This window comes from Protomyctophum bolini (genome assembly GCF_963924005.1).
Source record: "Protomyctophum bolini genome assembly, chromosome: 8".
NCBI classification, from domain to species: domain Eukaryota; kingdom Metazoa; phylum Chordata; class Actinopteri; order Myctophiformes; family Myctophidae; genus Protomyctophum; species Protomyctophum bolini.
Window position 1 is genome coordinate 34,586,220 of NC_137869.1, and position 26,302 is coordinate 34,612,521.

General features: G+C 44.0%; 1 protein-coding gene across 5 annotated transcripts in view; it reads right to left on the reverse strand.

The window, feature by feature from the left end:
* The window catches only part of mast2 (microtubule associated serine/threonine kinase 2), a 169,019-nt gene that overhangs the window by 135,898 nt on the left and 6,819 nt on the right, over positions 1-26,302 (reverse strand). For all 5 annotated transcript variants that reach the window (XM_080770654.1, XM_080770652.1, XM_080770655.1 and 2 more), the window contains exons 2-3: positions 1,351-1,501; positions 415-587 (exon numbers count right to left, since the gene is read on the reverse strand). In XM_080770654.1, the coding sequence (XP_080626780.1) occupies positions 415-587; positions 1,351-1,501 (324 nt within the window). The remainder of the gene's footprint in view (positions 1-414; positions 588-1,350; positions 1,502-26,302) is intronic.

A 26,302-nucleotide genomic window follows, 5' to 3' on the forward strand; every position in this document is an offset into this window, starting at 1 on the left:
CTACATGCAACGTCATCTGTCTCTGTAATGGACAGTCGGGACTTTCTTTTCAAGGCACTTCAAAAAGTAGTTACTATGTTTAATAAAAGTGTTATTTTCTCTTTCTCTCTCTGTTCCGCAAGCACACTGAACAGTAACACCGTCAAAGTGCTCTCGAACTTGAACCTATTGTAACAGGGTAGTCATTGGGTTTTGCCGGTCTGTGCCGAGCGTCAACATCAAGTGAAAACATGCTCTGAAAGACGTCTGGTTTTGACGCCTTCACTTTCCTCCAATGTGGTGTATATGTGGTTACAAATGGATAAGTTAAAGGGAATCAAATTTAAATCTAAACCTAAACCCCAGGCCAGGTTTTCTCTTGACACTGATTATTTCACTGTGTAGGCCAGGGTATGGTGTTCCTGTGGTACTGACCAGTGCGGTGAGTGAGGGGGCGGACTGCCCCAGGCTCTGGTTCCTCATGCGGACCAGGTTGTTGGCGTCACATCCTGTAGCTCCTGTGGACATGGGCCCTCCGACGGCACCCTGCCAGGCCAGCTGGCTCACCCCGCCGTGCAGGCTGCTGGACAGAGGCAGCAGCTGCTTACCTGCAGAGGGAACAGAGTTAATGGCCTCTATAGGTTGAGGGTGTTCAACCATTTAGACCTGACGTCGAAATTTAAAAAATGTCTTCTAAATCATGACAGTTTTCTGAAATACCTATGTTTCTACCTATACGTTTCCAAATTTGCGCCACGATTTTTCAAAAATAGCAGACCTACAAGCTCGTATGAGCTTGTAGATCTGCTATTTTTCAATAGCTAAAGCTATACCAAAAGGGGTTCCCGCCCAAAATGGGTTAAACTGGTTTCATTGAGAGTGATGGTTAAGGATGGGAATTAATGTGCTTTTATTGGCATCAATTAAATTATCAATACTACGTATTGGTCCCCGAGTCCCCGACCCCTTCCATTACTTATTGATCCCAATCTGTGTGTCTGAACCTAGTGGATTTTAAGTGTGCTCCTCGGAGCACCAGGCCAGGTGGCCTACCCAGGGCCTGCCAACTTTGGGCATAGCCACTTGGAATGGTTAAAAAGAATGTACTTCTCGATTGTTCAATTAATAGAAACATATATTTATCAACATTAAATTAGCAAAAGAAAGCGATAGAAAGCCATAGATAACATTCATATTGACAAGCAATGAAAATATAATACGTACAGGAGATTCTGAATGTATTCTACTTAAACCATTTAACACTGTGTTTGTTAGTTTGCGTGCGTGCGTGCGTGCGTGCGTGCGTGCGTGCGTGCGTGCGTGTGTGCGTGCGTGCGTGCGTGCGTGTGTGCGTGCGTGTGTGCATGTTACCGGTCATGGCCATGCTACTGCGCCGTGCACGGTTCTCATCCTGGCTCAGCTGGCGATGGAGCTTGGTCTTGGAGGCGTCTTTTGCCGCCGGTGACAGGTCGGGGTTACTCAGCTTCCTGAACAGGAGGGGAGGGGGCGACGCAAACTCCCTCTGTAGGAAGTAGAAAGAAAAAGCATTCATTAAATATTCTCTTCTATCATAGCAATTAACAATCAGTGGGCCACACACACGAACACACAAATATTCCCATTCACAATTGCACACAGACAGTGTGTGCACTTCCCAACTGTAACCCACACACCCACAAACAGCTTTGAAGAGGAAAACACCTGTTTTTGTCGGCAAGCAGGGGAATGCAACACCAGCCCCCTGGCCTCACATCCTCATTAAAACCACATCAGTGCTGGCCCATGGTACTAACTGACCCTCAGACATCCTGTGTGTTGACGTATCACAGAACTGACCGCACGACGACTTGTTTTGGAGATTTCCAATCCTGCATGACAGGAACATTGCTCAACGTTTCCCTACTCCAGAGGTTTGGTTGGACTCAACGGTGAAGAAGTCATAGAGTACAGTCAGCACGCACACACACACAGAAAATGGTGGTCTAAAGTTCGGAAACATCTGCCGTTCCCGTGGAAACAAAGCCCATGCGTGAAGTCACATCCTCTCCCTCACCGACAGGCGGGCCCTCGACGGAGCAGAAAGGAACATCTGGAGAAGCCACGTAAAGCACACACACACACACACACACACACAACAGAACTCCCAGATGACTGCTCCTATGAAAGGGCTTTAGTGAAAGCTTCCGTTGCACTCGGCCAGAGGAAGCCTTGAGCGAACTCACTCATTCAGACACTCTCTCTCTCTCTCACACACACACACCTAATTTACACCTTGCCTCCATTAACTCAAGCTTGGCTCAGTGAGCTCAGTGAGCCATGTCATTAACAAAAGTGCTTCACGTAGCGTGGTGCGATGCACACACGCATGTTGGATGTAACAGAGTAATACTCATTCAACTGTAATCACAGCCTGAGGCTTACACTGCTTTGGTGCAATTCACACACTTCTCTCTATAGTGATAATGTGGGAGCCGTTTTCAGACTGGGCCTTAAGCTAACAAGAACAAGGGTATGTGTGAATGGATATCGGATGAGCAGTTGAGTGCAACTCTGTCTTCCACAGACAAGCACACATCATGAGCTCTACAGTGACTCAGCGTGCTCTTGTTCGTTACCCCCGGCTAAATTAAGCTTCACGGTCACAGAACACGCTTTCAGTGAGATACTAATACACTGTCATCTGCTGACGCAGTTCCTTTCTTCACCGCCAGGTAGCAGTGATGAGACTTGTGTTGTTACTGCCTGGGAGAGAGGATACCAGACAATAAAAGTATTCACACATCAACACTGTCTTGTAATAATCTGTAGTGAAGAAAGGAGGTATGTAAACGACATTGCTGTGTGTGTGTGTGTGTGTGTGTGTGTGTGTGTGTGTGGGGTCCGACTCTGCACACGGTGCTAGAATGTGTGATGGATCACAGCTGTCGGCGCAATACACACTCGCAGGAAACAAAACGGCTACACCAACTTGACCGCTGACTACCCAAAATAAAAGTGCATGAAAGTGAGTCTGGAAAGTGAACGTGCAAAGTCAACTCTCTACCCTCCTCTCTGTCTCTCTCTGTGGGAGCAGTGAGGACTGAAGAGCCTTGTGTCTGCTAGATCAATACTCTAATCCACATAAAGACCACAGAGACTTTAATCCTACTGCGCACTGAATGATGCCATGCTTCACATGCAAGCACACACACACACACACACACACACACACACACACACACACACACACACACGCACAGCTGTGACCTTGACCCTTTTCCAGTGTTGATGAAACTGTACACACAGACTACCCACAGACTCAACATATGCATGGATTCACACACACAGAAAGAACAAACATATTTATATTCCATTTCCAAATGATTGCAGTGGAAGTCTGCAGAATAAATATGGACCCACCCAAGTGAGAGCAGAACACACACAAGTCGCACTCGCACTTGTGTGTGCGTGTACGTGTGCGTGTGTGGAACACCTACATATGGAAACCGGACTAACACTGGAGACATAATGACTGTACTGTTGACAGGCTTATGCCTGATAGCAGCATCATTACTGTGCAACAGTAGGCTACAACAGGATCACAGCACAGGGTGTGTGTTGTATTTGCACTGCACTTCAGCAGAGATGGATAGCCTTCGACACGGCTTCTGGTGATACAATACAAACTGGCACTATACAGGACTCTACAGGACCCCTTTCAACCTTTAAAGAATTCAGAAAATAGACAGTCTGAATCTACAAGCTAGCTCACAATGATCTACAGTACAAGCTCACAACAATGCCTCACAATGGGACACGTTCACGTTGTGGGCTTGCAGATCTGTCGTTTTTTGGAGATTTAGACATTCTTGACAATGTTGTCGATATGTCATTAATTATTGAAGATTTCAAAATTCTTGACAATTTCAGGAATTATTTGTGATTTCCTTCTTCTTTCTTTTACAAAAAGATTTGCATATAATGATGACATTCCCAAAATAAGGAAACCAACTAAGTGATTCATCTATCAGGTTTGGTCACATAAGATATCATGGCATGAGAATAATGTGACCCACTGAGCATCAGATAGTCATGATAAAAGGCCTACTGTATAAACATTGTAGGATTAAAACTAACAACAGTTCTGGTTTAACAGCTCTGATGCTATGCTAACTAAGGTTCAACAATCCAACGTTAGTTTTGGCTTTGGCACCACAAACTAAATCAAATGTCACGTCGGTTTAACCGCAGACCAAAGAAGAAGAACAGCAGCCTTTTCCACATAGCCCAGAGATGCACGGACCCGGTGTCCCCGTAGCCTTTGTCTGCGTGTCCTCTAAAACCATGCAACAAACCCAGCCAGGGAAGGAAGGAAGTGAAAACCAGGGTTTCATAATGGCTTCTCCTTCCTATGCTCTCCCTCGTGTTTCTCAACCCCCCAAACCCCCCCCCCCCCCCCCCTCCACCCACCCACCCCACACCCTATCCTTTCATTTCCCCCCGGAGCCCTGGCTTCTGCAGCTTTACATATTGGGCTAACATTCATCATGTGTTGACGTCCTGTGGAGAGGAACCCCCCCCACCCCCAAACACACACGCACACACACACCACCTCCCGCACTCCACACAATCCACCGTGAGACGCACATCTACAATCTATCACATCTGTCATCGCATAGGGAGGATCTGATTCTGTACCACAGCTGTACCATAGCTGCTTTAGCCTCGGGACGTCAAAATATACATACATACATATGCAGAAATGTACAGTACATGAAAGCAAGCATGCGTTCACTCAGTAAAAGCATATGAGCACACATGACTTGAACATAATAGCCAATAAGGACTTTTGCGTGATGTTCAATATTCCACCTCATCATACAAACCAATTACATTGTGGCCTTTGTCTGTCATATAGGCAGACAGCAAAGCCTGATCCTAATATTCAGCTTGTCAGCAAAGCCATGCGCACACACGCGCACACACACACACAACTTTGTGATTTTAACTGCAGCACAGCAAAAAGAACAGAAGAAAAAGGCCTTAATCAATCTCCTCACATAAAGTATACTGTGCTGCTGGCAGCAATGATGCACAGACGATCCAAGATGTGATTTAAAAACCCTCTTGGCCTCCAAATGTGTTGACCGCTGAGAGAGTGAGCCGACTGCAAAAGAGGTAATAAGAATATTGTCTTGGCTTGGTTTTGCCCTTCTATTATGCAGTACAGTTGCGGCTAATTAAAAGTGCACATGGCGGTGAGATGGCGGAGCCGAGGCATTATGTGGCAGAATTCAGCATTTAGTACAATTGCTTGATGCGGTGTTGTTGATATAATTCGTTTTAATGAAAAAACAATTGTTGGGGGCGCCGGCTGGCCAAGTGGCGCATGCCATTTATAGGCTTGACAACGTGTCGCGTGTTCGAGTCACGTTCATGACGACCTTTGCTGCATGTCTCTTCCCTTCTCTCTCTCTCTCTCCCTCTTTCCTGTCCATCTTCACTTGATACCATCAATAAAGGCAGAAAAGCCCAAAAAGCAAATCTTAAAAAAAAGAAGAAAAAAACAACTCTCGTTGGCATTCTGTATTCATTGCTGACTTAAGCTGAACGCTACATAAACATAAGGCAAAGGCACAATGGTTAAAGGACAAATTTAGTTTTTCATGTTTTTTCAAGGATCATGTTTTAGGTTGTTATTAAAGAAAGTAAGAGGAGTGTTCATTCTTTTTCATTTGTGCGCACTGCGCACCGCAAATATGTCCGGGCAGAAATGAACGACTCAGAACACAATAGTTCCGCCTTAGAGAATTTTGGTTCCTACTACTACTGCACTGAAACGGAAACATAGGCAGTTATAGCGAACCCCCGCACTCCCGCAGATAATAATGCAGCTGGTAATTAATTGATTTAATCAATTCTTGTTAATCTGTCATACAAGACAGTTCAACCACCAGAACAAAGCTTGTATCAAAATCAACCCCCTCCCAAACACTCTGTCCTCCTATCTTTTTATTGTACCCCGCCCCCCCCCCACACACACACACACACACACACACACAGTCTATCCTAACATCACTCCAATATTCCCCAGACTCCAACAAACCCCAAAAAGACCTAGTCTATCTTCCACCTCGTCCTCCATTCCACCACCACCCTGCTCCCCCTTTCCCATCACATCTGGCCTATGTTTTATTCATTCCATTTCACTGACATACCGTATGTATATGTACTACTGTGAGGTGCAGGTGGTCCCTTCACTTCAGAAAGTAGCTGATAGAACATGTAAAAAACTTCACAGCTCCATTACAACAGAACTGAGACCATCAGAATTTCCTCATTAAAGACATTATGTAGGAACTGGGTAGGCAAGGAGTGTGCGTGCGTGCATGCATGCGTAAACAGACACAATACAGTCATAAAGATCATGGTAGCTCAACCCAGTCTTAGCACAGATGCATATTATAAACATTCAGCCACATAAGGCTCCTATAACTGTACTTTGGAATCCTTTGCACTTACGTAGGAAAACCATTCAATCTGTGCCCATAAAACACACTTGACTTTTTAATCCTAGCCTGTCACATCCTAACCAAACCAGTGAGACGGCGTCAGTGAGCTGCTCATTGCAGGTGTGTTGCAGAGAGAAGGAGGCCTGCCAAGTGCCAACCACAGCCTGACTGTTTCACGACACGCTCTGATGATAAGTGAAGACAAAGGAACACACTGATAAAGTACTAGGAGGGTGAGGACTCTGCTGAAAGTCCAAGTGGGTTTTCACTGGCTCCCTTTGTTACCAGGCTGTGTGTGTGTGTGTGTGTGTGTGTGTGTGTGTGTGTGTGTGTGTGTGTGTGTGTGTGTGTGTGTGTGTGTGTGTGTGTGTGAGAGAATTATATGCAGTTCCCTCATGACATGATTGCATGCTTGTCTGTGCAGGATTACATTGCATCATACATACCGGTACATGTTTCCTGTCTGTCAGTATGGGTCGGTATGTATAGTGTTGCTGGTTTATACGATGCAATGTCAGATGTGTGTGCGTGCGTGCATAGACATGTGGTTAACCAAAACAATTAAGAGAAATTGCTGATGTGTTCCAGCTGTATGAGAGAACTATAGAAAGGTGCTCCAAGGAAGACAGACAGACAGACAGACAGACAAGAAAGTGCTCTCACAAGGACTTCGGTAAGCTGTGATTTGTGATTTGTTCAAACTTCTCTGCCCTCGATGTAAATGGTTGCCGCATAAGTAGCGGGTATCGACCAGTGATTCAAAGAGCAGCCAGGGTCTAAGACAATACGTATACGCTGTGGGGGGGGGGGGGGGGGATTTCAAATGCATGTGAAACCAATGTATATCTTGGCACTGTGCCAACTTTAAAGCCTGCTTACCTTAACAGAACCTGTTTCATTTACACTCATTGTATGCTGTATGGTAAAGTAATGTTCCTTTGAAGGCGAAGTTTGCAAAGTAAACACATTTCAACACAACATGTGGGCTCTCAAACTTAAGGGTTCAGGTTCATAAAGTTATTAGAAGGGATAGCGCACCCGCCACCCACTGATCTGGGATGCTCCCTTGGTGTTTGGTCTCTAAGCAGCACTGATGTAGTTAGGTCTGCTCTTTAGGGAGACAAACTCACAGGTACACAAGAAGGGAGGGGGGAACAAAAAAAAACAGTGAAGCTATTCATTCGTCACCCCCACTCAGTGTATCAGCTACCTGTGAACACACACACACACACACACACACACACACACACACACACACACACACACACACACACACAAGCTTCAAGAGACCACGAGTAACAGTCCTTTAAGTACCCTTAAAGTCTGATAATAATTATCTCAGACAATGTTGATGTACATGACAAACTCTACCGAGGAGAAAAGAAAGTTACGTTATTTACGATGTCTTAAAGTGACAACAGTGAATAAATCAGAATAAGGAAAGACTAGAACAACATATACGTCATTTAAACCGCAGCATGAAACAAAACAAATTAACAAAACATTACTGGTTGTGGTAGTGTTATGCAACGGGTCAGAGCAGGGGTTGGGTTAGGCCAGGGTGACCATATTTTTTTTTTTAAACCCAAAATGGGACCCAGTTACTCACTTAAAATCGACTATTTTGTCAATTTAATTTATTTTTCTGTTTGGTCACCCTAGGCCTAGATTATTTTGGGCGGTCGCTGCCTGACAAGAACCACCTTACCCAGGGTCCCTAGGTAAGGTGGTTCTTGTCACCAAAAAAATGAAATAAATAATAATAAAAAAATATACATCATGCAGCTGTAACCCAACATGCATTCCACTGCAACAACGCTTGTGTCAAGTGATCGACCGTAGCCAGGCTATCTAGGCTGCATTCGTGTGATTGAACAGAACGCGGACGTTCTGGGCTAATTTCTGATGTTATGTTGCGTTGCGGTTACAATATTAAGTTATTAACGCGTTTGAAGAGAAATAAAGTTTCGGTCCCTCGCGGCACTAATGAGGGAATTTGCTTCCTGAGCAGCTTATAGTAGGGCCGCTGTCATTGGCCAGTAGCGTAAGAGCTGTGATTGGCCAGTAGTGCATGGGCGCCAAGCTGGGTTGAAAACGCAGAGAGGAAGCCAGTGACGTATGCGGACCAGAAAGCACAGGCGGGGATGGCTGTTTCGCATACGTCACAGTCCATGACTTGGCGACCTGAACTGGGTATAACAATGTGAGCAATGGGTATAACAATGAGAAATTCTGGGCATGGAATTCTGGGAAATGTAATATAGGATATAAACTTAAGAACTCGCAGATTGACTATTCTCTAAATGTTTGCCCCTTTCTTATATTATTTGTCAATTTGGCCGATGTTTTTATAGTATTGTTTATTGAAGTAAATGGTCTGGTCTTTAATTTTTCTTTTTTTTTAAAAGAAGTGCCATGATTGTTTTATTTTTTCATGTGTTACGAGGTGACAGTACTTCATTAGACCCCTTGATGTGGTTGTTATGTAGCCTGATTATCAGACTGTAGCTTTCTTGAAGCTTCAGTCTGACATTGTCTCCTGTCTGAGCGATTTCAAGGGGGAGGCGATTAGAATTTCCCTCAACCAATAGCCATTGTTGTTGTTTTTCCCTCTTTCCTCATGTGTGTTGCGCTGTGTGACGCTGAAAACGGGCCTCGGCGCTGATTGGTTGTTCGTTAGACCCACCCCCACCACCGATTCTCATTGGATAATAAATTTTTGTACGGAAGAAATTATAGGTTCACAGTGCAACACCAGACCAAGAGATGCAGTCCACTCAGAGAGTGGGCGGGGTCTTTGGGCTGGATCCAGGCTGGTTGTTATGTGCAATAATGTATACCCTTTCTATTTAGGATTTCTTCCTGGAAACATCACAATATCATCCCCTCCCCCTTTATCATACAACAACTGCTGTGGGAGCTTCAGTTCAGGTGGATCACCACCCATCAGGCAAACCAGGCATACTTAAATAACTGGTGGGCGTGTCCACATAAAAACGACATTTTCACAAAAACTGTACACTTTTTTGAAAAACCTTCCTCTATATAATAATAATACCCGATGATTATGTTTTAGGGTGGAAAGAAATCACGGCACTCCATCTTTAAATCTTTTTTTTTAGGTAAATCCTTAACCTGTCACTTTACTGTCACCGCCCAAAACCATGTGGGGGTCCCAACTCACAGGTTGAGAACCAATGGGTTAGGCCGTAGGCGTAGGGTGTGGTTTCTTCATTACAGCATTTTTCCATCATCCGATTCCTGCTGTATGGATTAAAAGGGCTTTCATCCGGGCTCAGCTTCCCCACACCCAAATGCCACACATCTACACACGACAATAATCCACTGCCCTCTAAGTCAGCAGCACACCACCCAGCACACACAAAACACAAAGTGTGTGTGCGACTGTGCGTGCATGTCAGTTTTGCTTTGCTTTTGTGTTTAGCATTTGACCTCTTAATCCGCCCCATACGGAGAAGCGTTTCCAAGGCATCTAATTAGCCAGATTAACAGGGGATATTTATCAAACCAATTCATCCAGTCTTTGCAGACCGGTACTTGGCTTAAGAAAACACTTCACCCAGAGTTATTGTGCAGAGAAACCACCCAGCAGGGAGCCTTCATCCTGTCTCTGTGTATGTGTATGTGTATGTGTATGTGTATGTGTGTGTGTGTGTGTGTGTGTGTGTGTGTGTGTGTGCACTAATGCATGTCCTCATTACTGCAGGGCTAGAAAGGGGGATAGAGAGGACTTGGTTAATTAGGTATACAGTATATATCTAGGCTAATTCAAATGCTAATTTGCTTCTTATCTGCACCGATGACAAAATAAGAATACCGGTATATTCCAAAGGTGCAAATTGATCCATTTATACTACCTACGGAATGCTTGAGCTTACCGGTACCTACTTTGCCAAAATGCTACATTGTTAACAAGACAAAGATATATGACTGTATTTTGGAGGGACTTCTACATCCAAATACTGATCCAATTCAAGTATTTAATTTCCCACCAGGGGAAACATAAAAAAATACAACACTAACAAATTCACAAACACAATGGTTCATAACTGAACAAGCACTGCACCAGAGATCAATAAATAAGAATCAGCAAGGTTCAAAAGGTTTAGGAATAGGAGAGAGAAGTGTTTCATTAAAAGAAAGTGCAAGAAAGTGCAAGCTCTCTGGCTAGTTGTGTGCAAATTCAGCACTACAGTATAGCTGCACAATCAAGTTAGTCAATTTATCCTATGGGACATGACTGCCCGTTGGCTAGACTAGTACGGTACACAGTAAAATACTCATGTTTATGTAAACCAAATCCATCTGGTTCAATTTGAATAATTATGATTTATTATTGAATTCACACTATCTACCGATTTAACTGTGTTACTCCAACCAACTTTTAGGGGAACAGCCCTTTATAGCATGAGCCATACTGGACTGATGTCAGCATCTGTCACAAATGCTTACTGCACAGACAAATCCAAGAGGGAGTATATACATAATGTTTTTTACCTCAGTGTTATTTATGTGTGTGGGGAAAAAACGATTAAAACCGGTTGAAATAGCCCTTCCAATTGTAACTCGTATTATACAGTAGATTTGCCATTTTCCTGTCGCGCCATATTTTGCTCCTAATCTGTCTGCCGCAGTTGCGAGAGGAGAGATAGGGCCAAGCCTTCTCTAGTAGCACAGCTCCTCCAAAGAACATGGGGCAGCCTGGTAGGTAAAGTCAACTCTCCAGTGAAATAAAAAGTCTAAAATCAAATCAATATCAAAACATTATTGCGATTGTCTTTTTGACAGCCATTTAAGCAGGCCAACAGCATCGTATTGGATAATCCACCAGCTAGAGTGGCCGCAGGGAGAAGAACTTTGGCACCGTGCTGACAGTAAGCCCAGACATCGAGGCAAGGCAGAGATAAGAGACTGAGATCTGTGTGTGTGTGTGTGTGTGTGTGTGTGTGTGTGTGTGTGTGTGTGTGTGTGTGTCTGTGGTGTTAGTCAACTCAGCAGCAGCACCAAAAGAGGAAACCCTGAGGGTATGTCTGCCCCCCCTTAAGTGCCGCAGGGTGAGAGAAATTTACGTGATCCGTCTCGTTCCGTCGGGCTGAGATCTGATCCCGAGCCTACGCAACCATATTGCTTGCGTTGCGTACCTTGCGTCGAGGACACCCTGCCCACCTGGAGGCAGCAGAGAGCAAGAAGGCTTTTCCTCCTCTGCTCGACCGCTCTTGAAAGAGGGCAACACTTCCGCCGGCACATTGAGCTGTAAACATAAACACGATCGGCATGGATACTGGAAGTTAAACAGGACAACATGACATCTGCTCCAGGCCTGGACTGACCTTATGTCCAGTGGGCAATGGGCCGCCCAAAGAATGGGCCGCCCCCATTGCTTTAATATGTTTTAGCCCTTTGACCCAGTCCAGCCCTGCTTTTCAGATGAGAACTCAGTGGAATTAGAGCGGAGAGAGTGTGTGTCTTTTTGGCGCATCGCATCCGCATGTAATAAAATAGACCAACTGCAGGTGCCAGGGGGTGCAATCTAGTGGGCGAGTAGATGCTTGCACATTAAATATTATAATAGACCGACGTAAACGACGCAAGCGACGGAGAAACTACACATGTATAAAATAAGCTTGCATTTTTGTGTGTCCGTTTGCCTCCCCCACGCAAGGAACAAAACGGACTATGTAGAGGCCTTAACACACAATGTGATGTTGGTGGGTGAGCAATAGAGGAAAGCAGGGCAGCCAAGGGAATACTGAAAGACAGGATAGAGATGGTGTGGTCACAATAGTTCAAGTTGACCAATCGATGAAAACGTGTTATGTAACCTTCTAAACGAGCCACAATTCTATCTTGCACATGCTCACGGCAAATGGTGTGTGGGGGTATATTCATATATTGTCACATTCAAAAACTGATTGTATGTTGGTGTTAATTCTAACTCTTAACTGAATGCAGTCTGAGTGTGTATATCTATAAATACTATATTATACCATTATCCATAATGCATTTGAATTGGCTTGTGCTCGACTGGCTGGTTCCACTCCATTGCCTGGGTGGGTCTGAGATTATGAATTCACAAAAACTGTTATTGACTGTTTTGATGTTGGGAAATGTTCTGGGATAGAGGTCCATGGTCTGCTGGCAGCATTGACATTGACATTGGTTACAAGTTAAAGACAAAGGAGAAGGTGAAAAAGAAAGCACAATGAAGAAAAGAAAAGTAATGAGAGATGAGGAGGTGGTCCGTGTGCGTGCGTGCGGCGCGCGTGCGTAATATTGAAGTCAGTCTCAGCAGGTATTCTTCATCTAATGACCTCCTGCCAGGTGACCTTTAACGACCAGTCCAGTTATGCCAGGAGGACAGCAGGCAAATGAGACACACACACAATAGGTGCTGCTTGGTTTTTCATTACACAGCCAGAGTCTGGATGGAATGGAAGGCAGAGTGTTGCTATAGGAGCAGTGAGGGGAGACAGGAACGAGGTGCTGAAGCTGATGAGTGGGTTTTTAGTTTGTGGGGGGAAAAAGTCAGCAAATGTCAGTGGAAAATGTCACAGGCAGCGACCTCGGCCAGACGCCCAGCTCTGCATGCTTTCTTTGCCTACGCTGGGGTGTAGCCGTGTAGGCAAAGACATTGGTGGTTTTCTGTCATCTCACACGCACGCACACACAGTTACACACACACAGTTACACACACACACACACACACACACACACACACACACACACACACACAGTACCCGTTCATGGACAACTGGCCCAAATAATGAAGAGAACGTGGTAGGATTCAAAATGACTCAAACTGAGCACGCACGCACACACACCAGCCGGGGAACACGAGCAAATACAATAGACAAGAGAGAGAAAATGACTGTTATTGTGTTGTTTGAAGAATTGCTTCAAAGCACAGAGGGAGGCAGACAGGAAGAGAAAGGAAGACTATTGAAGTGAGCCAGCTAACTGAATGCTAAAGCTTGATTTACTTGATTGTGCGACAGTGTCAAAACATGCTGTATTACGACTCATGCATGCATTGAAGTATAACTTGGTTCATCCACTTTATATCATTATCATAACATCACATGAAGAAAATTGAAGCAATTTTTTTTAGTTTTCAAGTGTGATGTTTTTTTATCCTCTTTGCATGCTAGTGAGGCACACACTCTGTGTGTTAAAGGGACACTTCACCCTTTTTGCAAAAAAATATATGTTAATGACGTTTAGGAGCTTTAGAACACTTTCCTGGGGGTCTTTATGTATGTAATATGTGGTTTTAGATATTTTAGATTGTAGCAGTGAGCCTGTTGTCTCTGATGTCATGGACACTGGGCTCACTTCCTTCCTGGACTACATGTTGTCTCAGTAAGACAGCTCTCCCCCCCATCAACAAGGAGGAGCAGTGCACCAAAGAATTATGGGAATTGTAGTCCAGGAAGGTAGTGAGACCAGTGTCCATGACAGCAGAGACAACAGGCTCACTGCTACAATCTAAAATATCTAAAACCACATATTACACACATAAATACCCCCAGGAAAGTGATCTAAAGCTTCTAAACGTCATTAACATATATCTTTTTGCTAAAAGGGTGAAGTGTCCCTTTAAGTGGACAGGTAAAGAGACACAGCCAGCAGATCGTCATGGACACAAACAGCACCTGAGCCTTTCTAAGGGCCCAGGGGGATACATTACAAACTAGACCTGTTACTTATCACAAGGTACAACAGACCAGGAAGCTGGTAGCATTGAGCAAGTTACAGTTACAGTATTGGACTTTGTCTTTTATCAGCGGGTTGCACTGTCATGACTTCACAAAAGGGGCAATAAAGAGCCATTTCCAATACAGACTTTCATCATTTAATTTGGTGTTTACTCTGTGAAGTGGATTTTACACGCACATACAAAACACATAAAACCTACACAAATAAAACCATGCCCAGATACATGCACACACCATAATCTATTGGCATATAGAACAGACTTTGTTGCGAGACAAGAATAATGCATGGGGATTGAGTTATACTGCTGCCCTGACGCAACGCAATGATGAAGCTCATTAAATGGCTGGCTTTGAGCCCGACAGCAGACAGCGGATGACTAAATGAGTGTGCTTTTGTGAGATTATATGCATACCGGCGACAAGTATGTGCACAACTGTGTGTGTGCGTGTGCGTGTGTGCGTGCGTGCAGATTGAGCACTGCAGGCTGTGATGGTGGTGTATGGTAGCCAGTTTGTAGTACAAACATTACATTGTGCGAACTTTGTACAATGTAATACAAAAAAAATCACACCTGTGTGATTTTATATATATATTTAAAAGAAAAGATATTACATAGCTACCTGGCATGTTATACATGGAAACAGTGAGCATGTGTCTGTAAAATGTTACACAGTCAGATGCAGGAGCTTGAATGAGTACTATACTGTAGTATGTCATTAGCAGAGCATGCAAAGCAGCATGGTTTGATGAAAAGCCTTCATCAGAATGGTAATTACCAGTACACCTCATATACTGTGTGTGTGTGTGTGTGTGTGTGTGTGTGTTTGTCCACCAACATAAAAAAGCTGACATTTTCAACCCCCAGCCCACCAGTGTATGCCGTTTAAACTTAATTACACAAGCATAGGTGCTGGTTATTATAATCAGGATCAGTGCTGTAGTAGTCTCTTTTGTCTCCAACCTTTTCTCCATTCTAAGACATAAAGACACCCGCCCCACCCCGGGATTGTCTTCCAATACTGATAGGGACACTGACCTCTAAACACTGGCTGGGCAATCAGCATACAGTAAAGGGTAAAGGCCATAGAGTTATACTGTGTGTATGAGGGGGGGTGTAGGGAGGAGTTTAACTCAAAACAACATTTTCTGGTCGCCATTTTCCTGCCTACTGGTCTAGCAGTCTGCTAGGCTACATTTTCCAGCCTCACTGTGGAGACATATACGATTATAGATATAAAATAATTAAATAAACACTGTATGGTTCGGGTGTCAGGTGACAAAATATCATAACCTTGATCCACAGTAATGGGTAAGCCCTGTCCGTTTTATACCCTAACTTGTCCATTCCACTGCAGGCCGTCAGAATTATGCTTCCATTGTAGCCTCGCAGTGCGTTGACTGTCAAACTAGAGAGCCAGGAGCGACAGCCCAGCTCATTCCAATGGATGTTGCTCAGTGGCATTTTGAAGCATCCGGAAGAATGCTCTACTATGCGGAAGTGTTAACGAGCGCTCAATGTCAAACACCAGCTGCACAGGGTTTACTCGTCCTACATGTTATGAACGGGCAAAAACAACGCACACCTACAGTTCCAGCTTTGACCATTGGGCTATTCAACGTTGGCCAGCCGCTCTGGGGGCTGGGTAAAGGCATGTGATGTACAGATGTGCGACACCCACCTGCACATCCCCACCCCACCCTTTCCCACTGCAATACTAAAAGGTTCCTGGACCAGTAAATTGGATTTTCACAAGCCCATGCTGATTAGCATAAACTCCAACGTTGGATCCTATTCACCGACCAAACATCTGTGTAATTAGTCTGCTTGAGATTTCAGATACATGCAACTGGGACACTGGCAGAGGAGGCTTTCATGAACATCATATCTGAGCTTTAAGAGTTGTTTTGTTTTAGTTTTTTCTAGACAGATGCCAGGTTCATTTTTTTATATTATACTGTTTAGACTGATGATAGGTTCTTGGTTTACGGCGATCACCTATTTTTAAGTGGTGCAACCACTATGTATGTGTATGTACCGTATGTATGACTATGAGTACCAGTAGGGGCAAAAGTGGCGCTGCTTCTAACAAAGTAGTAGTAAATTCAGTAATAGTCATTATAGTCCCGTGAAAAGCCTCAAGCTTGTCAGGTATCAGACTGTAGCTCAGCCCACCCCTCACTCCCATAGCATAGTAAAGAACACCATCTGTTTCTAACCTGCTCTCCTCCGTCTTTCCGTGTGTGTGTGTGTGTGTGTGTGTGTGTGTGTGTGTGTGTGTGTGTGTAAAATTCAAACTATGTTTAATAGTTGAGAGAGGCCTTTATCTGAAAGGCTGCTTCTCCCACTCTCTGAGCCAGATGGTTTATTCTGGTATCGTCTCTACTCAAAAACATCTGCCTTCCTGCATGGACAAGTTTTTGGTTTTTACTGAAACCTACTGCTTTGTATTAAATGTGATCCGAGAGGAGAGGAGAGGAGAGGAGAGGAGAGGCTGACTGACAGTGTCATTAGTTCTGGTTTGGCTATAGCTTCATTACATCACATTGTTCTGGGGTTACGAGCACAACGCCCCATATTCCAGTCTTGCCACATCAAAAGAGGTCCCATCATTTCAATTTGTGTGCAATGAATCAAGTGCAACCCGTGTTTACAATGTCTTCAAAATGTATTCAACGAGTTTTCTTTTTGTGTGGTTTTATTACTTTTATATTTATTACGGGGAGTCGGGGACTGTCTGGCTTACAGCCTAAAAACTCCATTCTACTTAGAAGCGTGCCGCTGTTGCGCACGGAAAATAGCCAATCGACAAGCTCACCATGTGTTGCGCTGCGAGCCTGCGACGCGTGTATATTGGCTATATATTCAGTGCGCGACACTAGCACGCAATTAAGTATAAATTGCCCTTAATGACACCAGCGTCTCACGCTACACAGAGGAACAACAACTGAGTGCTTTCATAAAACCTCCACTCCTGTGTCCAATAGACCCTTGGAATGGAATCCATCATTATAATTTATTATGGCACGCTATTACTTTTCCAAAAACCCACTCCATCTCTAAGGCTACACTACGTAATAGAACGCTAGCATGCTGTATTATTCCCATGGGGGGCTGCTCAGTCGGTTGCCAGTATAAATGTGTGGTTTGGCTGGTTGGTTAGCGCGGTTAGCCATGCGCTCTGTGTTTTTATTCTTGGCCTGGGCTGTGTGTCCGTGGCGGGTGAATGGACAGACTAATGGAGTGTTTTCACAGGTCTTTATGTCGATCGGCTCAGGAATCCGGTGCCTCATGACCCCCTGGGCATGGTTAGAGGTCAGGGCGTGTCAGGGCTAATGCTTATGTTATGTAAAACTAATGGAATACCCAAGAGCTTGCTTCAAGCCACATTTAGTACTGTATGTCGTGGGTATGGGGTAGGAGTCACAAGACCTTTAGCACAGCATGTCCTAATTATCCATAAAGTTCATCGAATGTCCCCTCAAAATGTGATGACGGATAGAAATTACCTAGAAATGTCAACTTGGAAAATATGGTACCATGTTTGTGGGTTTTACTGACTACAGTATGCATCATAATATAGTAATACACAACAATCAGATGTCACAGATCTAATGATGAGGAAAGTGACTAGAGAATGTTTTCTGGAGAAAAATAGTTTAGCCAAAAAGGCTCACTTGCTACTAAGAGTCAGGACACAGGAGGCACACATGCTTATGTAACTTTGACACAATGCTATTAACGTGTCATACAAATTAGCTTGGTTTTCTCAGCTTTTCCTCCCATAACAGGCTAGTCAGCACTTGCTCGGAGTCGTTACCCTTGTCAGTCCTCCCAAATTCTCCTCCCTTGGCGAACAGCAGGTGTCAGCTCAGCCACGCTTTCCCATTCAGTAATCTTGTCGGTCTTCTGAGGTTGCCTAGCCGTGACGAGCCCCACTTGGCCCTGATGTGAACAAGAACCCGCCTTGTACAACAGAACACTGATGGTTTAGCCAGAGGCCAAGAGCCAGTCCTAACGGTTCCACTGCTATCCAGGATAAACAGGCCATTAGGAAGGAGAAGACGAGGAGAGAAAAGTAGGAAGCATGGAAGGTGAGTGAGCGAGTGCTGAAAGGCTTAACTGACAAAATCACAGTGAGCTAATCCAGAAGTCAAGGGAAAGAGACGGCGCAGTATTAGACAGGGTTCAAGGTTAAGGCATGGAGGTTGATGTTTGCAGCAGTAAGAGTTGGACTGCTTTATTCTTTGTTGTATGACCCACATGTCTTCAGCAGCCCACACCAGCAATGGTTCCCTGCCTATTCTGGGCATGTCAAAATGAGCATCTGTCAAAGATCAGGGAACAATCGCAGAAACTAGTCACATAGTGTGCATCCACAGCATTCCCATCGTGCTGCTGTGCAGCTTTCATTCCAATAGCCTGTTATTGCCCCCCCCCCCCCCCCCCCCCCCCCCCCGAGGCAGGAAAAAAAAATATATATATATATAAATATCTGAGCTACAATGGTATAACATGTGGCAGCACTGTCTTGTAAATGTTTTGTTATTTGTGTTTGCAAGCTTTTCAATCCTTCACTCACCACCTCCTCTCATGAATACTAACATGAGAGAGTAGTCCATTATTCAATGAGTGTTAAGAATGAAAATGATTTAAGTGTGAATTGCTAAATGTACGTGAATGAGGGCATAATCAAGACATCAGCAGGACAAAAACATGGCAGGACAACAAACCACAGACCCTAGCGTCTCTATGGGTGTGCCATGACATGACATAATTCATCTACAAATCTACAAGGTCACAAAGGTTGCGAGCTTACCGATTAGCTATCTCAGTCAACCTCAGTCAACCTCAGTCAAAGTTATATAGTATTTAGGCCCTGGCGGCTGGGATAGCAGTCCGGGCACCTAGGTTGAACGTGGTTAAAGGGAATCTTAATCTTTGGCATAAATCAAAGTGGATTCCTAATGGAGTGCCAACCCCTGGAGCTGTGGTGGCGCAGTGCAGTGCTGCAGCAAGTCTGACTGCATGATGACACTGTTGCCTAGTAGACAGAATCAGTGCACAGTATGTAGCACGACACATCTGACTCTCTGACAGAATATGACAATGTAATCTGACAGATACTTTTTTCATCTTATCAGAGTATCAACCACGCATTGAACAGGTGTAAATAAATGAAAACACAAACATGCATGGGTGACGGAGAGAGAGAGAGAGAGAGGTTGCGTCCTGGCCAGGAGAAAATGACACATGGGGAGGGGTGGAGGCTGGGGATAGGCTGCATTAAAAGGGCCACTTCCACCCTTTTGCAACCAGATCTTATTTTAATGATTTTGGGACACAAGAAACACTTTCCTGGTGGTTTCATGGGGTGTGTACTGTAATATCATGTGTTTATTATTTCAGTATTTCACATTTTCAGTCTCACTTCCTTCCATGTTGTCTCAGTAAGACAGCCCTCCTCCTCTCCACAATGAGGGGCAGTGCAAAAGCATTATGGTCATTGTAGTCAAACACACAGAGTATGACTCAGGAGAGAACAAGACAAAGTGCCTGTTAATTTCCACCATCCAGAAAGTAAAGGACGGGTGGGAACAACACACCAGGAAAGTAACGCCATCGCATGTCAGCAACTTAATCCCACATGAGGCTTCCACTGCCAAAACCCACACCTGAGTCCTTGGGACCAACTCCAAGCCATTTATACTGCGTTAGTATTCACATGTACAGTACACTTGCTGTGCGTGTGTGTGTGTGTGTGTGTGTGTGTGTGTGTGTGTGTGTGTGTGTGTGTGCGTGTGTGTGTGCGTGTGTGTGTGTGTGTGTGTGTGTGTGTGTGCGTGTGTGTGTGTGTGAGATTGCTGCAGGGAAGAAGCACTGGTTAACTCAGTTGTGAGTCATTATTTTGCATGACTAAATTGTCCCAACTAACAAAAACAAGCCTTAAAACAGAGCTCCACAGGACAAGCATGCTAGTTTGATTCACCATTTGCTCAAATGTGAGACAGAAAATATGTTAAGTCAATTTGTCAAAAAATGTAAAAAGATTATTTAAACTTAAACTGCTATAAGCAATAATGTCAAAATATGTATTTTCTTTTGGTATTCAGACAGCCAGCAAAAAAAATGTCTCTGTGACACATCTAGAGGCCGCAATCTGCATTCAAATATGTTCCTAGAAGCTTTGTCATTGGTCGATTTGCCTGTCTATTTCCTGATTGGTTAGTCATTGCGACCAGGTTTTTTTTCGACCAATGACAAAGCTTCTAGGAACATATTTGAATGCAGATTGCGGCCCCCAACAGTGTCACAGAGACCCATTGGTGGCTGTCGAATACCAAAAAAAAAGCAAAAGTCATTAAAATGTTGACATATTATTGCTTATAGCAGCTTTATTTCATCAGTGTACAGTGTACACTCTTCCTCGTCTTAAAGGTGTAGTGAAATGAAAAATGTTTTTCACACTTTTAGACCACATCCGTGGTCATCATATGAGCATACTGTACCTAACCTAACAATGGATGATGCCAAAAAATGGGTACATTTTCATTTGTGTAATCAAAATTCCTGAAAAACTAAAACGTACCGACGTGTCGAGGCCCACATCAATAAAAGCCAATAAAAATGAAGTTCACCCGTTCTCCCATTATGTGCGCGTCTGTCCAAACACAGCTGCTACTGATTACAGAAATCCTCTGTTTTTAATCCCATTCAAGATGACATCCAGACAGTGAATTACTCTGTTTAAACTTGATCATCATGCTAAAATATGTGTCTGAAAACATTATAGGGTAGAAATAAGCCACATAGCAGTAAGCTGGCATAGCTGGCCGACAATCTGACTTGTAAACAAACACACTGCATGCACCCTGCGTCACCGTGCAGGTAGCATAGCTACCATCCCTAGCTACCAGAGCCAGCGTTTCAAGCTGAAACTTCAAAATAAAATGCCCACCATTTCCGTATCACTATAATGTTCAGCACTGAACTGGTTTCCTGACCGGCAACAAGCAAGGATTGGTTTCACTTTAGCTCGCTATATTGATGTTACTGTTATCATCCAAGATGGCGACAAACAGGACGCTTGGGTGATCACGTGGCACCCAAGTGCTACCCATTTCGTCCACCAGGTGACACTCAATGTGTTGCTAATTGTTAGCAGCAGAAAGGCTGGCCCTTCGCTATAAAGAGTTAACCTAAATACAGACTAGAGCAGTCTCCCTTCCTTACAGATGCTACAGTATGTGGATGAGAGCAGCAAATTAAAATGGTTTGTTAGCAGCATTGTGTGCGAGCATTCTTTCATCTGCCACTTTGTACCCTCTGGCACCCAGCTGTTTAGCATAATTACAGTTTTATGTTCTATATTAGAGAGATTTCTACAGCTAGAGCCTCAGACAGTCTGCAACTGATTTTAAATTTATTAAGCAAGACAGGAGCAGAAACTCAAATGTTTGAGTTATGCAAACACACACACACACACACACACACACACACGTTGATCAGCCTCAGCCACAGAAGAACTGCCACCAGCGTCCCTCCCTCCTAATAAAGAGAGCAAATTAAACCTACTTCGTTATATTCAGCGTAAAGTTTGTATTTTCCAAAACACATGCATATCGCAATTAATTGGTCCAGTTGAGCGCCATAAGCTCCAGCCAGGCAACTTATGGGAAATTGAGTCCCTATTCATTACAATGGAGGGGGTGGAACAGTGCAGAGCGCAGTGCTCCGTTCTGTTGTTGTGGTCGGCACTTTGGAATACTTTTCAACACCGTTTTAAAGTGGATTATCATGACAAGCAACTCAGCGGTCGGTGCAGTGGCTGTTCAAAGGTAACTTTAAACATAGGCAGTCTAGCCTGAAAGACGGCCGTAAATAATCCGCAGTCAACCTGTTAAGGTAAGCAGCTGTGTCGGGGCAGCAGAACCTCCAGGCAGGGGAGGAGAAACACAGTGCTCTCTCTGGCTGCTGGTTCATACATTTTAGTATTAAATATACCAGTTGGTATTAAGTATACCAATTGCATCCACAATTCCACATCTACTATTTTGTAGTTCAAAACGTAGTTTTCACTATTTGCCAAGTTCCAGGCATAGTTACCGGTAATAAAGTTCGTAAAGTAAGTCTGTGCAGTGTGTCAATCAATCGTGCCTTGCCCCAATAATTTCACTTTCATCACAAAAACCTCTTTTGGACAGCGTTTGTTCTTGATAAAAGGCTGATTATGTGAATATAGCCTGGAACATGTACTGCACAGTACACACACAAAACTTGTAATTGTAAACTCCATAATCCATAATGTTCGACTATTGCAACAGAGTGGCCTACTCCTCACCACAAGCCTGCCTGTTCAATTCACTGAGGATTAAAGTGATAGCTGAGCTTTAAATCCCAACATGTCCCATGCACGCACGTCTATAGATCTGTGCCGTGTATATGTGAGACTGTTTTGTAATTACTTTTTAACAGCATTCTCCTACACACGCACAATCAACCTTATTTGTCAATGTTTTGGTCAGACAAGGACATTCATCAGGACACTGTTTTGTAATTAGACATTTTGCCTCATGCCTTCAGAATGAGATGGCTCCTAGTAAAAGTAATCAGAGGCAGGAGCACTGCTGGTGGGATTTGGATTGAAGGTGGTTACACACAAATAAACAAATTAGAGGTGAGGGCTTACTGAACGACGGTTAAGCTGGCGTACACGACTGATGTGGCGCCAGGCGGTGCAATTTCATTTGTTGAAAGAGAGAGGAAGCAGGGCACCCGCTGACTAAGTGATCCAGGCGCAACTGGCGCATGCCACATATAGGCTTTGGCCTGACAGCGCGTCGCATGTTCGAGCCCCGTTCATGATGACCTTTGCTGCATGTCTCTCCCCTTCTTTCTCTCTCTTTCCTGTCCATCTTCACTTGATACTGTCAATAAAGGCAGAAAAGCCAAAAACAAATCATAAAAGAGTAAAAGTAGTAAAATAGGGAAAGCTGTGACATTGTGCGATGCCGAGTTTAGTTTTGTTTTCCGTTTTAGTTTTCTGCGAAAAAAAAGGGCCGCCTCGACCACAGGGCAACCACAATATACTACTGTTGTTACTGGAGAGGAATTACAATGGAAAGTCTCTCCACCAGATAGAAAATATGGTAATTTGTTTGTTATTGTTATTACTATGAACGTGTTCGAGGGTTAGCCTAAATATAAATCATCTTTGGTCCATTGCCAGAGTTTGAGGGTGTGTGCTTTGCATGCTCTCTTCCCATGAGGTACAGCAGTGATACAGCCACTAATCAACATCCTGGTCCCTCTGGTCCTGGACATGTCCAAGTCTGGAAAGTTGGGTCATTATAATTACACTACGGTAGGGTTGTTGGCTAATGGGGAAAGAAGTAAAACCTACTTCAAGAGGTGCTGTGGATCAAAGGGAGGTCTCGAGAACCGTGTTCTTTTCTAACTGGGCCCTGTCCACCACTGTGTGTTGTGTTGTCCACCTATAGTTAGCAGCTGAACTCAAGGAAGCAGGATGTTTTGTTGCTGTTAGGAAGCTCCTTTAGCCGGCCACAACCTACTGCTTTAATGACCGCCTCCCCAATCAGGACAGCCACAGGGAGGAGACAACACGGTGACCTACATTACACACACACACACACATGATTTCACAAACTACGGGATCATGGCACAGCGCAAAAGTGTTGCAACTACTTAGCCATTTCTGCCGATTTTATGCTGCTGTACAATAGTGTCACGCAGAAATAGCTCACAAATTCACGATCACCGATGCCATTTGTTGTGAACATTTGTTGTAAGCACCACACACACACACACACACACACACGCTCACCTCATGTGACTCATGAAACTTGTATCGACATGGTTTGTGTGTGTACAAACAACAGTGAGATCATCCTGACAGGACAAAGGGCAGAGTTGCAATGCAAACCTGTTAACCTACACTAGGATCGAATTTCCCTCAACACCCACCTCTCCACCCCAGCCAAACCATTGTCATAAGAGACTAGACCAGATCTGCCATCAGCCCAGTGAGTGCTTAAAGACACTGAAGTGAATGTGTAGAATTAGGCTAACCACCACAGCCACCACAGGCTAGTGGTGTTATTTTGTCTACGGCGGGCGTTGATGAGTCACCTGTGTTTACACAGAACAAGGCGCACATCTCAATTTAATAGGGGCGGGTTTTCTAATTACGTAGCAACTTTTACTGCCTTCTCTGATGACTCCTCTCACCGCTGTCACATTCTGTCGCCTGTTTAACTGTTTTTGTTCTTGCAACTGAAAGTCAAGCCACTATGTGGTCCATTGCAAAATTTGCACTGTGTAGATTTTACTACCCCCTTGGCCCAGGCGTAGAACTGTTTGAAAAGGAAACTGGAAAATTTGGTTGGATTTTTTTTAAATTTGATATTTCAGGGATATGTTAAGATCAAATCATAGTGCATGCATACTACAGCAGCATTGTAACCAGGTTAACGTGTTCATGTTCAAAGCTGTATCTTGTAAGTCAGACTTTCCAAGGCTCAACAGTGCAAGTGAGAAGCCTTGACTGAGTGTGCCCTTCAAAATTCAGGTCACCTCAGAATGTAAGATTACTTAGTATTTCATATTTATCTATCCATCTATTTTATCTATGTCAAGTTAGATCTTCACAGAACCTACTAGTAAGGGCATTTTACCAGGTATTTGACCAATCTGGGAACTAAATCGTTACCAAGACATTTCTTCACCAATGTGTTTCTAAAGGTGTCTAATAACATGTACTAAAAGTTTGAAATTCAACTCCCATAATAGCATAATATGTGACCATACCATTAACATCCTATATAAGGCAATTCTTTTTTTTGCCTTGTACAAATTTTGATTTGATTGGTAGCAGGATCAGCTTTTCCGCTCTCCATTTGAAAATGAAATCACTGCCCAGATCTGTTTCAGAGAGACGTTTTTACCACCGTGAAACACTGCCAGATCATGAACTGCCCGAATGTACTCTGCCATCTGGCACTCTTAAAGTACACAGCGTGGACACATAGCGCTGTGCTAATGCTGCAGAAGCGCACATCAATATTTACAGAAACACTGTTAGGAAATGTTAGTTCAAAGAATGCCTGAGGTTCACCAAGAAGACCAATAAGGCAGTCTTTATGTTTCTTTGAGGCTAAATGTTACAGAAGATTCTGTCAATTCATCACTCGGTAGGATGCATGTGCTTGTGTTGTGAGATTGTGTGTAAACATACTGTGTCTTTAAAACACATCAATCTGGCCCCAGTCAAGCAACATTAGGAGGACCTAGTAGCGACTGCCATGCAGGTTTATGCACGCAACATTCCACCTAGACTCTCCCTCCCTATCCTTACCCGTTTTCTCCTGCTCCGACCCTGCTGCTGCTTAGGAGATGCTCCCTCCCTATCCTTACCTGTTTTCTCCTGTTCTGACCCTGCTGCTGCTTAGGATATGCTCCCCACGCTACACTATCTCCCAGCAGCCAAATTACCCGAAGGAAAAGCAGATCAACTAACCCCATCCTGTTTACACAAACACATATCGAGCACAAATATCAGCACACTGGCACAAACAAATTGAAAGGCAAGTGGAGTGTGGCTCTGCCACTGCTGGAAGACATCCCTCATCTCTGGCCCTAGCAAAACAATAAAGAGAGCTGGAACTTATATGGAAACACACAAAACACGTCACGCACACACACAAAATTATTGCTCCTCTCTGGCAGAATACACATAGGACACTGTAAACAATTAGACCAAACATACATGACAAATGTCAGCAGTTGGACTTTTTATTATCAGCTTGCAGAGCTGATCTTCAATGATCAAACTTTCTAGTCTAGTCATGTGGTCTAATGGAAAGATTTTCATGATTGGCTGGACTCTAAGTCAATGGGAGACTAGTCCCATACGACCAATGGAACACTAAGCCCCATGGCCAATGGGACACTAAGCCTGCTCTCCTCTCCTCCATGACTAGACTGCATACGTGACTACAGAAAGGCCCACTAAGGTACAATATGCAAGAGAATGGAATGCAAGCTGATATAATTATGACATGCAGGGTGCTTTGTCAGC